Genomic DNA, 14,101 nt, shown 5'->3' with positions numbered 1-14,101 from the left:
GTACACCCAGTGAGTTTTTTTGTTATTTAACGTTCTGAATTTAATGAACAAAAAGGGTTTTAAAAAATTGGTTTATGGCGGTAATGGCTTTAAGATACAAGGTAAAAATTATTAAAATCTTCAGCTATAATTATTGCATCATTATCAATTTGTTTTATAAATAGTTCTAAATGGGAGAATCACCCCTTGCCCATTAGTATTTGGCGTCAAACGATGAACGTGACTGATAGCGATTGGGTGAAACTGGGATTTCCCAAATAGGGACACCTGTTGCCCTTTTATTGCGTGTTTATCTGCAAGATGGGTTGAGTTTGATAACAGTTCTGAAATCAGTCAAAGAACAACTTTCTTAACGCGTTTCTAGTTTAGTTCAATATTACAGGTGATGCTATACGGTTATTGTGAAAGAAAATATGTGTATGTGCCATTTAAGTGACTGGATTTGCGTAAGTTAAGTTTGGTTTCCATTCAAGTCTTGCAATGTGTTTAAACATGGCCTATCAGCCGATTAACTACGTTGATTTGATTAACTGCAGACAACGCTGCAATTTCCTCAACGTTGTTGTTGGGTTACTTTTATAATACGATTTTCTGTGTTGGTACATTTACATTATGTCACGCCAGTTTAATTGTATCAATAAGTGATGTTCAGTTTAACAATTGACAATAAGAACATCCTTCCTAAAAAGACACACTTATAGGTACCTAGTATCTACACAGTTTTCTGTAGAGAATAGTACAATTTGTTAATTTTCAATTTATACAAATATGGCAATAGCTAATTTTCTGTTGTGGCTATGTTTTTAAGAACCTTTTTTACAAAATCGTAAAAACATGCAAACTATAATAACCTTTTACACATTTAGAAGCAGTGTACAGGGTGTCTAAAAAAAGTTTGGTCAAAAAGAATCACTTACAAACATGAGAGGTTGAAATTTTTACTGTGGAAATAAACAATAGTCAATAGATTTTCAGAAAAAAAGATTAGATATTTTATTAAGTGAATTTAGGTGCTTTTTAATTCTTGTCCCAGATTTGGCTTTTGAATTGGTCAAGTGGAATAAACATAAAGTAAATATTTTCAAATTTTTAAGTTTTGTTTTTGGATATACCGGGTGCCCCTGAAAAGTCTTTACAACGTTCTGCCGCAGTTAGCTGAGGTCGATTTAGCCATATTTGCCTTAATCCAAAAGTAGATAATTACAGGGTGGGAAAGTTGAAATTTTAAAAATCAAATTTTATACGTAATTTTTATACCCAACCATTTAAAATTATGAAATTAGGTATCAGGGGGTTGTCCGAGATGCTGTTATTTCTGCTTAGAAAAGGTATACTTTAGTCATGTATGACTACATGAACTACTTAAATGTACGTTAATCTTAGTTTAAAACAGTCTCCAAAATAATATAAATTATCAATTTTTGGACAAATATGGCTAAATCGCTTTATTTTGACCCCAGCTAACTGCAGGAAGAGCGTTGTAAAGACCTTTCAGGGACGCCCTGTATATTGTTTTAGGGTTATTCAAAGTTGGTTCCATAATGAAATTTAAAAATCTGTCACTAATGTAATCACGTTCTTCTGAAAAGGGCTGAAATCTGTAGGAAATGTAATAAATATCTTGGGTGATTGATCTTATTGTGGATATTTTTGAATCTTTTTATTAAAAAAAAAAAACTCAAAAATGATATGAGTTTGACGTAATACAGGATGTACAGGTTGTTAGAGGTTCAAAATACAGTAACCTCCATATAGGAATTTAATAAGTTTTATCAAGTATTAGAAGATGATATTTTATGTAAAATTATAGTTTTAGTAATACTTCTAAAAGATTCACCAAGACGTCCAAGGCATGATCATATTGTAGAACGTAGTAGATTTTGCTACCGCCAGTGGGAGCTACCGTGCATTTTTAACCCTTTTTTATACAATTATTTTAATGGCTTGAAATTTAAAATTTAAATCTGTATCGCTTCTCGGCCTTTTGGCTAAGATCAAAGTGTAGTATCTGTTCTTATCAGCTTAATATCTGATACGTCCCGCATGCGGGACCAGTATATTAAACTGATTTTTGGAAATTGACGGAGGTTAGGGGCTTGCTCCACCTCTGTCGCGGGTTGGCCCGGTATTGCAGTACCGCCGGGATCGGCCCATTTCAACTAATCCAAAGTAAAATTTCTATTTGTAGTCGATTATTTAGTGAGTAAAGAGTTCCTTCTACTAGTGTACTCAAAATCAATCCAACTTGATATTCTTATTTATTAACAGTATTCACACTATCCAGGTTTTCTTACGCAGTTTCTACAGGACCGTAATAAAACTGTATTTACGCAATTAAGCAAAAACAGAAAGTAATAACAAAATATTATCGTACCCTTTATTTTGAGTTATAAGTCTTTTATTGTAAAATAAGCAGAATCGTCTTAAAGGTATTACATCAGATCAGTCAGTAATCAAGACCACAAAGAATGTTGAGGGAATACATTGGATGGATATCAGTGAGAGCCATTTTGACTTTTTCATCTGATTGATGTTACAATCACAACCTAGAACATGTTCTAAATCTATTTTTGGAAATATTGTAGTAAAATAAATGTAGATAAATTAATCATCTCAGTCACCAATGTGTCATGACTCAGTTAACTTCACTTTACAAAAATAGATGGCTCTGCTCTTAATATCACACTTTTCTAGATAGTGGAAGTAGAGAGAGGAGCAGGATTTTACGTTTGAATCGTTACCCTGGACTCTCTTCAAAGCGAATAAATCTTTCGCCTTTTACTAAAGATTTCCGTGGAGAGGGTCAATATAAATGGGTCTTATTGAATTTTTTCCATGCCCGGTTTCGGCTGGGCGCTTTAACGAATTAAAAGAAAAATTGCAGTCTTAACAAAACGTGATCTGAACGTTTTATAAAGGGCCATAATACTTTTACTTTACATCACACGTGTTCAACGATTTTCAGGTAAACCTGTTTCTCTATAGGACTCGTAGAATAGGGAGAGAAGTTTTCATTGATTTACTTGGTAGTTTAAAGTGCGTACGCGCTGTCCCGGATTAAATAACTCGAAAGAAAATTATTAGTAAATCTTTGAGACTTATTGTGACTAGCTAATCAAAGTTCACATTTATCTATTTTTGCTATATTTTGAATAAATGGTTAATGTTGTAATATTTGAGCTTAAACTACTATGGTGCTTTAATAAATTATCTAGAAGCTATTATTTGCATATAAGTATACTTGGTATTATATCAGGTCTGGTCAGATTACTCACATAAATATAAGGAAATATAAAATACTAAATAAAAGTAAAGATTGAACATTTTTAAAGTCATAATTATCACGTTACTTACAAATTTACATTCAAAGTAAGGCTACTTATTTTGAACTTAAATATCCACAAGTTGGTGAACGTTGAAAACGTGTATTTACGTTCTAATTGTGAACAACAGATCGAGCCACCTACAAAAGCTCTTCCTTGTAGACGGACAAAGGTAGTTCATAAAGCATTTTTTGCAGAACGTTTATTAAGATCATACTTCACAGGATCATTTCTGTAGTATATCTTCGCATACTCTCTACTCACAAGTAGAGTTATCGCAACCATGAGGATGAGACGAAGTCTCGTTTCTTGAGCGTGAGATATGTCTCTGAACCACCTTCATGGTGGATCAGTGGGCGCCGATGATCGTTCAACCATCGCTTTTTTGCGATTGGGGATGGAAACGAGGCAGTCTGAGTGGTTGCATTTTAGTGAATTTAATAGAAATGTTTGCTGTATTGTTGCTTATCTTTGATACGTGACAGAATCCAGGGATTACCTGTTTTAGTTTTATGGCTAGAGTATTTATTATTTTCCAGTCAGGTGTGTTTTATGACAGTAAGGTTATCTTCATTGGGCATGCAATTTTTGCCTTTTAGACACGTAGTAGAGATAAGGATTAAAAGTAACTTATGTCAGGTATGCCAGTCTCTTCAAATCAACCAAATTTCAGCCAGTATGGTAAGGTTTACTTCTCAAAATACAGTGAAATGAAGGTTTATTACATAAAATGTATATTTTGCACAGTTCTCTTTATAATTTTTACGTTCTTAAGGAGCAGATAGTACAGAAGTATAGAGGAGCTAAGGTATTAAGATAGAGATTAGTAAAAACTTTTATTAGAAGAGTGCAACAAATACAATCTAGAGAAAAAAAATCAAATAAAAACCGATTTCCTCACAGCAATCTCACTTATTTCTAAATGAAGAACTTTAATCGAAATTATTATCTTATGACTAACAGGTAAAATTTTAAACGCCATATCGTCAAGAGAATCTTATGTCAGATCATAGCTTAACGCATTTTATTACCGCCAGGGGGAGCCACCATGCTTTTATAACTCTTTCTCTTGATATCATTTTATTGGCTTGAAATTTAAAATTGAAATCTGTATCGCTTCTCGGCCTTTTGGCTAAGATCAAAGTGTAGTATCTGTTCTTATCAGCTTAATATCTGATACGTCCCGCATGCGGGACCAGTATATTAAACTGATTTTTGGAAATTGACGGAGGTTAGGGGCTTGCTCCACCTCTGTCGCGGGTTGGCCCGGTATTGCAGTACCGCCGGGATCGGCCCATTTTAATTAATTCAAAGTAAAACTTCTAGAAAATTATTTAGTGAGTAAAGTCTTCATTCTTACTCTGCTAGTGTACTCAAAATCCATCAAACTTGGTATTCTTATTCAGTCTTCACGAATTTCGTAACAGATCAGTTATCACACTATCCAGGTTTTCTGTGACACTTATCTGAGATCTATCACAATCAGTGACAGATCACAAAAACAGTTATTGATCATATTCCAAGCCTCACTATAAAATTATAATGCATCTCAGAGACATGGCTAAGGATATTACAAAATATTCTGATATCCTAAAGATCATTAGATCAGCAATATTGAAGGAATATACGAGTATTCGATATGAGTGAGACGTATTTTGACGTTGATCCAACATGTTCTAAATCTAATGTTGTAGATATCGGAATAAAAGAAATGTAGAGATATCAATCTGTCACCAATGTGTCATGACACAGACTGGGTTAACTTCACTGTACAAAAATAGATGGCTCTGCTCTTAAAATCACACTTTTGTAGATAGTGGAAGTAGAAAGAGGAGCAGGATTTTACGTTTGGATCGTTACCCTGGACTCTCTTCAAAGCGAATAAATCTTTCGCCTTTTACTAAAGATTTCCGTGGAGAGGGTCAATATAAATGGGTCTTGATGAATTTTTTCCATGCCCGGCTTCGGCTGGGCGCTTTAATGAATTGAAAGAAAAATTGCAGATTGCAGATCAATCATCATACTTTTGCAAAACATGTTGAATTAGCTGAATAGCAGAATACCTATTTAAAACTCAGTTAAACAAAATATCTAATTATTATTTCCGTCGACCCTGTATTAACAGCCTTTTTTAATGGACGATAACGAATGTCCCATTAATGCATGATATTTCAATTGTTTTACTTTAATGCACGATTTTATCATAGGCAACCAATTCCTCTCAGTATATTCTATTCTTCTTTATTTGTATTAAACAGAGAGAAATAGACTCACATTATTTAGTTGTAAAGAATGTCCCGAATTATATAATTAAAAATTATTTGTCCACTGTCTTTTCTGTAGTTTACATTAATCGTTAAATACAGCCATAAACCACTACACCACTGAAACATGAAAAGTGTAGACAGTAACTAAACAGTGTTTGCAAAATTCAAATTACATTGTGGAAACGGTGCAATTCAATAACTATTTCCGTTCTTCTAAAATACGTTTATTGTAATAAATAGTCAAAATATAACTCTAAACTCTTAAAATACAAAAATAGATATTAAAAGGCAAAACTTTCTGGCGAAACGATCACAAATTTACAGTCAGTAGAACACCTTGAATCTTGGCAACGACCAAAATATTTTGGACACATTATTGTAAATGGAAGATTGTATTACATTTGAGACTCACATTTTATTGTACATTGTAATCAACTTGTGTAGAAGGAATGTGGGATATGCTATAATTGGCTTAAATCTATACATTACTAATTTACCACAAACTTATATCAACAAACAGTTTAGTCGGAGTGTCTGATTGAAATATCATCTTACAATTAATTTTTTTATCAACATTGTGTCAAGTACTCTGTAATTAACCGGTTGTAGACATATTAAATTAATTAGTGCAAATTATCGAATTAATCATGATTACTGTTAAACATAACAATATTTACGAGCTGTTTTTACTGTGCTGGTGCTTTGCTATTCTTTCCTCGTAACGTCGAATTGGGCAAATCAGTGTCATGCTAATTATCGTAATTACAATTGCAAAACCGCAAATTGTTTATGCTAATAAACGATGAACTAAAATCACAATGAACCTTCAAATCTACTAGTCTACTGTAACGTAAACCAAAACAATTTTTAAAGCCAACCAAAATCAGTATTGGTGGCTTCTAGTCGGTTCAATTTTCTTCGCCAATTCCCCAATAATTTCCCTGTAAATGATCGGATCCATGTTTGTACCCAACATTAATAAAATCCACCAGTCTCCCATATCCACTTTTCTACACAGCGCCTCGCAAGCCTCGATTGGAATGCTACGATGTTTGGCGTGGAGGATTTTTGGTCTGATTTTCGGCACTGCAATTATTACTATCCTGTATATGACCAAAACGGTCAGCATGCTCACTAAGATCATAAACCAGAACCAGATGAAAATGTACGTTTTTTCATTGACAATGTTTAGAGGTAGAATGCAGATGCTGTCGTGTTTCTGGATGCTTCCAGAAGGACCTGTGTAACGAAATTTAGTTGATTGAACAGGTTTATTGTTACGTTATTACCGTATTTGTGGAAGATACACTTAGTGACCCTGGGGAAAACGTACACCATTGGGTCCACCCGGTCTTCTTGAGCTTGTTCAGAGTAATTCATGACTCTCAGTCCATAGTTGAGGAATTCACCGTCGAAAAACTTGTTCATGCAGTACATTTGTACTATGATGTTAATCAGACATAGGCACTCACATCCCCAATATCTTAGAGCGTAAAGGTTATGTCTCTGAAAAACAAACCAAAAGTAATTTGAGTGGTAAAAACCTATCGTTTTGTCACGTAGTGACTTGCCAAACCGTTCATTACGAAATACAACTTTTTGCACCGATTGGACAAGAACCAGTCAAGTTTTTTTAGAAAGTGCAATAACCTAAATTTCTCTTGCAGAATCACGTTACGAAGAACTTGTATTGCAGATTTTATACGATAAAATGTAGTCTGGACGTGACTGCTGATTAAACCGATATCGGTTTTTTATTCTTCGAGGTTGGTATTTCTTTTCGATTGTTACCAAGACGGGAAATAACAATTGCGCTTTTTAACTTGAAATCGCCTACCTTGACGTGTTTCATCAGATAATCTAAGATCACTTCCTTTTTGGCGTTTTTCTCCTTGTCAGGACACACTCCAATGTTCAAACCCATCACCAGCATTCTCATTAAGCCGCTTTCGAAAGAGTCCCATATAACTTTTGGAGTGTAACATGCGATTGCCTACAGAAAAACGATGATCAAGCTCGAGTTTCCACTCGTTTTAATCTACTTACCTGAAAAAACAGGACAAAACACACCCATTGGTAGTAAGTGTAGAATTTTTGAGCATCTGTGTCACTGAAGTCGTTTGCTAGACCTGGATGGGCTACTTCTTTACCAACCTTAAAGGAAAACAAAGAGTCAAGTGTAATTTTGAATAGTTAAGTTCAGATAATGTCAAGAGTAATTCAGAATAGACAACTGTAATTCAGAAATCGTTAATTGCTATTCAGAGAGAAGTATGGTCCATTTATTTTCCCGTGGCGGTTACGTCATCATTTGCCTTTCTTGTCTATTACATGCGTTCCGAGCGCGATAGAATTTTGACGTCAAGTCGGCAATGAATCAGGACGACAAGGCTGGGAAAATCGGCCGCCATTGTTGACGAAAAGTAAACAAAAAGACATTTTTTATTTTTGATGTAAATTTTACAATATTTTAAGGAGTATTTTCCTTTAACTTGTTTTTAACTGCGATACTACGTGTGAGACTAGATAATGTGTGTGTGTTTCGGTAGTCAGTTTTGAAAATGCCACCTTCTTAATACACTTTACAACTATTAAGGGGCCCAGTGAAACATTCTGAAGGAACTAGAGTTTGTGGAACAGAAAAGGATGCCTTTTCTAATAGAAAACACTGGCACAATGAAACAGCCTATATATTTACTTACTCCCAAGAAGAGTTTTTACTAGAACACTACAAAAACCAAGTTTATTCAAGCCAGTGGTTCTCGAAGAAACATGGATATAGAGTAAAGGTCTTGTCAGCAGAAGCTGACAAGGTGATTTACCTAATATTATAAAAAGGACTCTGGTAGAGGTTAATTAATAAGCTGCTAATACTAAATAGCTTATGTTTCAGGTACTTTTATTTGCCTAATCTGGAGTTTGCTTATCATGCTTTGAAAGGGTCCAAATTTAAAAAGTCCCACTATCAATTGCTCTAAAAGACTGAACAAAAGGTGTGAAGCTATGGTTATAATGGTGTTGTCAAAATCCATATGCAGAGTGCTGAAAAAACAAATTTCTAATAAGTTTCAGGTAATATTAGAAAGATACAAGTTACTTAATACACAAGTTTGATCAAATGCCATTATTTTGCAGAATTAGCCCTTATAAATTTTGCCGTAGTTCTCTGACTATAAGGCTAGAAACAGATGGTGCTACTGTTAAATACTTTTCCATCAGATAGTAGGTTAAATTACTACTTTAATTGTATTATTTACACATTATAAAATATACAAATAAAATCTTTAAAAAGTACTTAATTTCTTTAACCTACCTGCTCTTACAATAAATTGAACTAAAATTGAAAAAACATGTTAAATCACACAACAAAACCAAATTGATATGTATTTAATGCTGGGTAAATTTACAAAAGGAAATAAATAAGCAATCTATATCACAAAACCAAGAAGCAAGTTCTTAAAACACCAGCAATTCTGTTGTAAGTTAAAACACTGCTTTAGGATTTAATAGTCCACAGGATACATGCCTTTCCTTTCTTGCAAATTTTATGGAATAATTCTTGAAACGTTGGTATTGGGCTGTTAATGACTCGTTTGAATGCACCTATCTGTGATGTTTTTTCCAGATAATTTAAATTGAATGTGGTTGTTGTTCCCAAGCCAAAGTTTGATTGGAACTTTCCGCCTTTGTTTACCACCGAATGTTGCAAGTTTTCCAGTTTGGTGAAGAAAAATCTTAAATTCTACGAAGGTCTCGCAATAACAACACTAATTAATAAACTTAAACTACCCTAAATTAAGTTTTTATTTCTTCTGTTTGTCGTTTTTGGTGTTTTTCAACTTTTTAAAATTCCTAACCTCAAAATGTTTAGCCGACTGTCAGTTGGGACTATGCGCTATGTTGCCACATCTTCCACGAGCAGATGTGAACCTGGTGTATTGTTGGTTGCAGTAATAAACGGACCGATAAATTATACAGATTTCGAAAAAAAAAAGCATTTATTGCATGCAAAACATGTGAGATGAAATGAACCATATTCTAAATGTAATTCAGTTATCCACAGATAATGTATTTTATGGAAATGAAGCTTCTTCAACAAAAATCAAAGAGTGATTTGCAAACTAAAGAGTGATTCCCTTTCTAGACAATTTTCAGAAACACTCACCTTTTAGTAAAAAATATGTAAAACAAACAAATAATCAATTCCAGACCTGACGGCGATCATTTTTATTTTTAACTGTTGTTATCACAACCTACAACAATATACGCTTACAATACGAATATTGTTTGTTAATTGTTACACGATACCTGACTGGAGTACCAATCTCACAGTTATCAATTTGCAGTGTTTGTCTAAGCATTATAATACGAAGTAATAACAAATATTCTGTATCGGTTGCAGTTTTTAAGTGACATTTCAGCGTCTTTATGTCTTTTAAGTGCATGGGATTTATGCCAATCTGTATGGTGATAACGTTCACCATCTTGACTGTAACACAAGATGTTTGCTGGTTTGTCTGGAAATGTGATTCCTGAAGAGTGACGGGGTACAAGGGGTCAATGCTTCTAAATTAACCCATTACTTTAGCTGTCCTAGTATAGTTAATTTAATATAAGACTGTTTTAAATTGGTAGCTTTATTGAATTAATTTATTTTCTGGTAGGTTGAGTGGGAAATCAGACTAATCTTAGTCACTTAGGGAATATCCCTGTAACAATTTGGTAATAATGGAATTATTTCTGCAAATTATAACCGGGTTGTACGTTTACTATGGAAATTGATGTCACACTATGAATTAGTCAGCAAATTTCATTTCACTTTAGGAGAGAAAAGTTCTCATTCAATAAACATTTGAAATACAGAAGCAGGACGTATTTATTACATCATACAGCCTTGATGTGAGTGAACATGTAGCAAATTGGTTGCCTGACTTTTGGTTGAAACAGATTTTACAATAATAATAATCAAATTACTGTTATTAAACCATCGTCGCTCTTTCTGCTAACATTTGATCAGTGGTTTATTGATTTTTATTAAGTAATTATAGGAAGCATCTGCTTGTATTAAACGGTTTAATGAGGTTCACATGTTGATGTTTCTTTTTGGTACAAGAATACAGGGTCACACTGTTTTACTGAACTGCTGGAATTATACAGGGTGGTCCAGTTTTAAACGTCAATAATTCACTAATCCGTAGCCAATTAAAAAATAAGTTGACATTTTCCTGAAAAGTGCTTCCTAAGGAAAATACAGTCCTTCAAATTTCTGTTTAAAAAAACGTTTTTTTTTTGTCATAACTGTCAGACCGTTGGAGCAATATTGATCAAATTTGGAACAAGCACTTTATTACACGTTATTACGGTCAAAGACCCAAAACTAACCTAACCCAACTTAAAAATTGTCTTGGAAACGGAAAATTCACTTAAGAAGTTTAAAAAATATTATTGTAGCCAGTTTTCGTAGTTTCCAGACAAACTAAAAGACTTTAGTTTTGAAAATTGAATTAGAAAAGATAAAAATTTCAGAAGCTTAAAAATTGTGTTTGTAACCAGTTTTCATGCAAATCGAGAGACTTTAATACTAAAAATTGACTTGTAGACATAAAAACTACTTTTTCAAGAATTTGTGACTACAAATTCATACATTTAAACCTTAAAAATTGACTTGAACCCCAAAATGTGACTAAACTAATGAAAAATGACATCAGAAGCTTAAAATTTGCATTTGAAGTAATTTTTCATAATTTGAAGACAAATTTCCATATATTAGTCCTGAAAATAGTCTTAGATGCAGGACATTAACATTAGATTCATGAAAATTGTTTTGAAAACGAACTTTTCGTGCTTTTTACTTTGCTTTTCATTTCCTTCGAATTCTGGACTATTTTTAGTGCTTCAAAACTGCTTTCGGCTTGGAAAATCGAGTTTCAAGACTATCTTCACCAAGTTATTGACATAGCAAACTTAAAAAACAATTTTTACATTCTTCATAGACTTAAAATAGCATTCCAAGCTTTGTCACTATTAAATCGACTTCTAGACACCTCAGTGCTAAAAATTCGGGTATTTCTTAATAAACTAGACTGTTTTTAGTGTTTTAAGGCTGTTTTCAATGCCTCAAATCGAGTTTCAAGACTATCTTTACAAAGTTTTTGACTTATCAGGCCTAAAAGCCAGTTTGTCCACTGACCATAATCTTGAAAATGTTATTTCAAGCTTCTTCACTATTAAATTGACTTCTACACTCATAGGTGCAATAAATTGTAGCATCTCTAAGAAATTTTGACCTAAAAATATACAGGATGTCTCATTTGACATTCTGCTTAGATGAATTATTTGCTATAGATACCTAAACTAGATAACCCTTCAATCAGGATGGTATAGATCATCATAGATATTCAGTCAATCAATATGGTCTATCTGTTAACCAATGAATGGAAAGAATGTAAACATAGATAGTTTGTCTTTTCAATCAATGCTGTCAATAATTTCTCTAAAAAAACTTTTTGATCCAAAGACAAACTAAATAAAATCTTAGAAATACTTTACAAATAATCATATGCAAAACATTATAGCAGATTGTGAAAATAATGGACTAATTCTGTACTCAGTCACATCCGGTGTTGCCAATGTTATGGTGAATTGTGATTTGAATAAACTGACGTCAAAAAATACCAAGTATCATTAATAGTTTCTTTTAACCAGAAACAAGTTCAAGGAAATTCACAATTATACAGAAGCAATAATAATTGTCTTATCATCTGTTTTGGTTGCGCATCACTGTTGCCACATGTGTTATTCTATTTTTTGATTACAGAAAAATAATAACAATAAAAAGTTAATACATATACAACTTTCATGTTATACCGGCTATGTGAAAGGCATCATGGTCCTTCGAGCTATGTTGCCGTTATAGAAGACAATGGAGGATGTATACACTTAATAATAATTACAAAATGAAAGGGGTTTTGTTTACCTGTCTTTTGAAAGCATCCGGCATGGTAAAAGTGGATGAAATCCAACAGTACGTGTTGACCACATGGGTCGGCACACCATCGACGATACATTGTATGGGATTACCCACGAATTGGTTGGCCGTGATGATCAAACTGCATGCCATCAACAACGCAGTGGTGAACAAATTGTGCATACGAAATACCACACAATCAGTGATAATGTCCTGATATTTCAAGTAATTAGCAAGTCCTCCTAGTAGCTTATACATGTTGTCGTGTAGCTTGTCACTTTTTAAGAGTAAAGAGCGCCGATGCGAGAGAGTGTAGCGCCAAAACGCGCTTCTATTTCATCGTCACCAAAAATTCACTATTCACTCGCTCGATAACGTCACGTTCACCATGTTAATGACCCAAATAAGGTGATATATTTTCTTTGTTGACGGCTGATTGTTGATTCTCTCTGTATAGTTTAGTTGCTACTGAGTGCGGTCCCCTCGATTTGTGGCTCCCCCACTTCGGCAAAGAGAAGCAGTCGTCCAACTGCGTTTTAAACGCTGCACTTCGTGCTTGGCGTTCTCTTTTCTTTTAAAACACCACATGGGCACCCTTTTTTTTTTGTTTTTGTCCACCCCAGAAAGTGGCCGCATCACCGCCCTCTATACTAGAAAGCCTAAAATGTCACTTACACTTACACAAACGTATGCAGATATATTCCACTTCAAAGTGTTCAACCACTGTTGAGTTAGATCCGGTTTTTTGTAAAGTAAAAAACTGACACGGTTGGGCATTTTCCTGAATTGCTGTTATAATGTGGCTTGAAAAACTTATGAACGGCAGCAAACAAAAATAACTTACGCAAATAACCTCAAGTTTTGATTTTTAACCGTAAAAATTCATCTAATCCTCAAAAAACTCAATTTCCACAATACTAACTGTCACCACTATTCCCGCCATATTGGAATTTTTGACAAGCACCTTCTAGGCTTTCTAGTATAGTAGGCGGTGGCCGCATTCGTTTTCAAGCTCCGAGGAGCGAGCAGATCGTTTTTGACGTCACAATGACGTAATTTGACAGTTGGTTAAATTATGCTTTGCTAAATTACGTCATCGTGACGTCAAAAACTCGCTCCATGAAGCTTGAAAACGAATGAGGCCATTGAAAAAACCCCCACCTATTTTCCAGCTTTTAGACAATCATGTTAACCATAATTATTTTTTTATTAAAATTGGTGATAACTACTGAAGCAACAATTAATAAAACCTTGAAGGTAATTGCTCAATAATGCATTTTTCGTGAACAAACCCAAGTACCAGCCACGTGGTTATGGCGGATTGTGGTACCATTTTATACATCATGCACGTGTGTAAAAAAGTCTAAATCTCGGTTTTACTGTTCGCAGACCCATTTAAGAGCATTTCCTGAAAAATGTGTTTCAGCTCAACTTATGACACGAGATAAGATTGTTTGAGTTTGGTCCCTAAGCAAAGCTCTTCCACGTTTATGGGTAGAACGTCAAACGGCCGTTGTAGGACAGGGTGGTACTCTGGCATTTTA

At 34.0% G+C, this 14,101-nt stretch overlaps 1 protein-coding gene and 5 non-coding genes across 6 annotated transcripts; 5 read left to right on the top strand and 1 right to left on the bottom strand.

The window, feature by feature from the left end:
• The first annotated feature begins 1,968 nt into the window (after window positions 1–1,968).
• LOC145734339 (U2 spliceosomal RNA) lies at window positions 1,969–2,159 on the top strand. The gene has a single exon (XR_014179411.1). It is a non-coding gene; the product is annotated as a U2 spliceosomal RNA (small nuclear RNA).
• A 578-nt stretch (window positions 2,160–2,737) lies between these two features.
• LOC145734341 (U5 spliceosomal RNA) lies at window positions 2,738–2,856 on the top strand. Its single transcript, XR_014179413.1, has one exon. It is a non-coding gene; the product is annotated as a U5 spliceosomal RNA (small nuclear RNA).
• A 674-nt stretch (window positions 2,857–3,530) lies between these two features.
• On the top strand, window positions 3,531–3,745 carry LOC145734340 (small nucleolar RNA U3). Its single transcript, XR_014179412.1, has one exon. It is a non-coding gene; the product is annotated as a small nucleolar RNA U3 (small nucleolar RNA).
• Window positions 3,746–4,435: 690 nt separating this feature from the next.
• On the top strand, window positions 4,436–4,626 carry LOC145734338 (U2 spliceosomal RNA). The gene has a single exon (XR_014179410.1). It is a non-coding gene; the product is annotated as a U2 spliceosomal RNA (small nuclear RNA).
• Window positions 4,627–5,179: 553 nt separating this feature from the next.
• On the top strand, window positions 5,180–5,298 carry LOC145734342 (U5 spliceosomal RNA). The gene has a single exon (XR_014179414.1). It is a non-coding gene; the product is annotated as a U5 spliceosomal RNA (small nuclear RNA).
• Window positions 5,299–5,798: 500 nt separating this feature from the next.
• ogre (optic ganglion reduced) lies at window positions 5,799–13,194 on the bottom strand. Its single transcript, XM_081986299.1, has 5 exons — window positions 12,567–13,194; window positions 7,637–7,744; window positions 7,428–7,583; window positions 6,880–7,096; window positions 5,799–6,829 (listed from the first exon to the last, which is right to left on the bottom strand). Exons 1-5 carry the CDS (start codon window positions 12,813–12,815, stop codon window positions 6,474–6,476), a joined length of 1,086 nt encoding a protein of 361 aa, XP_081842425.1. The 5' UTR covers window positions 12,816–13,194; the 3' UTR covers window positions 5,799–6,473.
• Between the last annotated feature and the right edge of the window lie 907 nt (window positions 13,195–14,101).

This window comes from Ips typographus, linkage group LG9 (genome assembly GCF_016097725.1).
Source record: "Ips typographus isolate SLU linkage group LG9, UJ_Ityp_2.0, whole genome shotgun sequence".
Lineage (NCBI taxonomy): Eukaryota > Metazoa > Arthropoda > Insecta > Coleoptera > Curculionidae > Ips > Ips typographus.
Note: the sequence above shows the minus strand (reverse complement) of the source record. Positions and strands in the feature narration are given on the sequence as shown.

Bases quoted from the DNA above. Each gene is read 5' to 3' on its own strand.
- ogre (XM_081986299.1), bottom strand. From the start codon at position 12,815: ATGTATAAGCTACTAGGAGGACTTGCTAATTACTTGAAATATCAGGAC. The intron at 7,745-12,566 runs GTAAACAAAACC...TTTTCCTTTAAG, and splicing joins CGGATGCTTTCAAAAGACAG to GTTGGTAAAGAAGTAGCCCA. The intron at 7,097-7,427 runs GTAGGCGATTTC...TTTGTTTTTCAG, and splicing joins ATCTGATGAAACACGTCAAG to AGACATAACCTTTACGCTCT.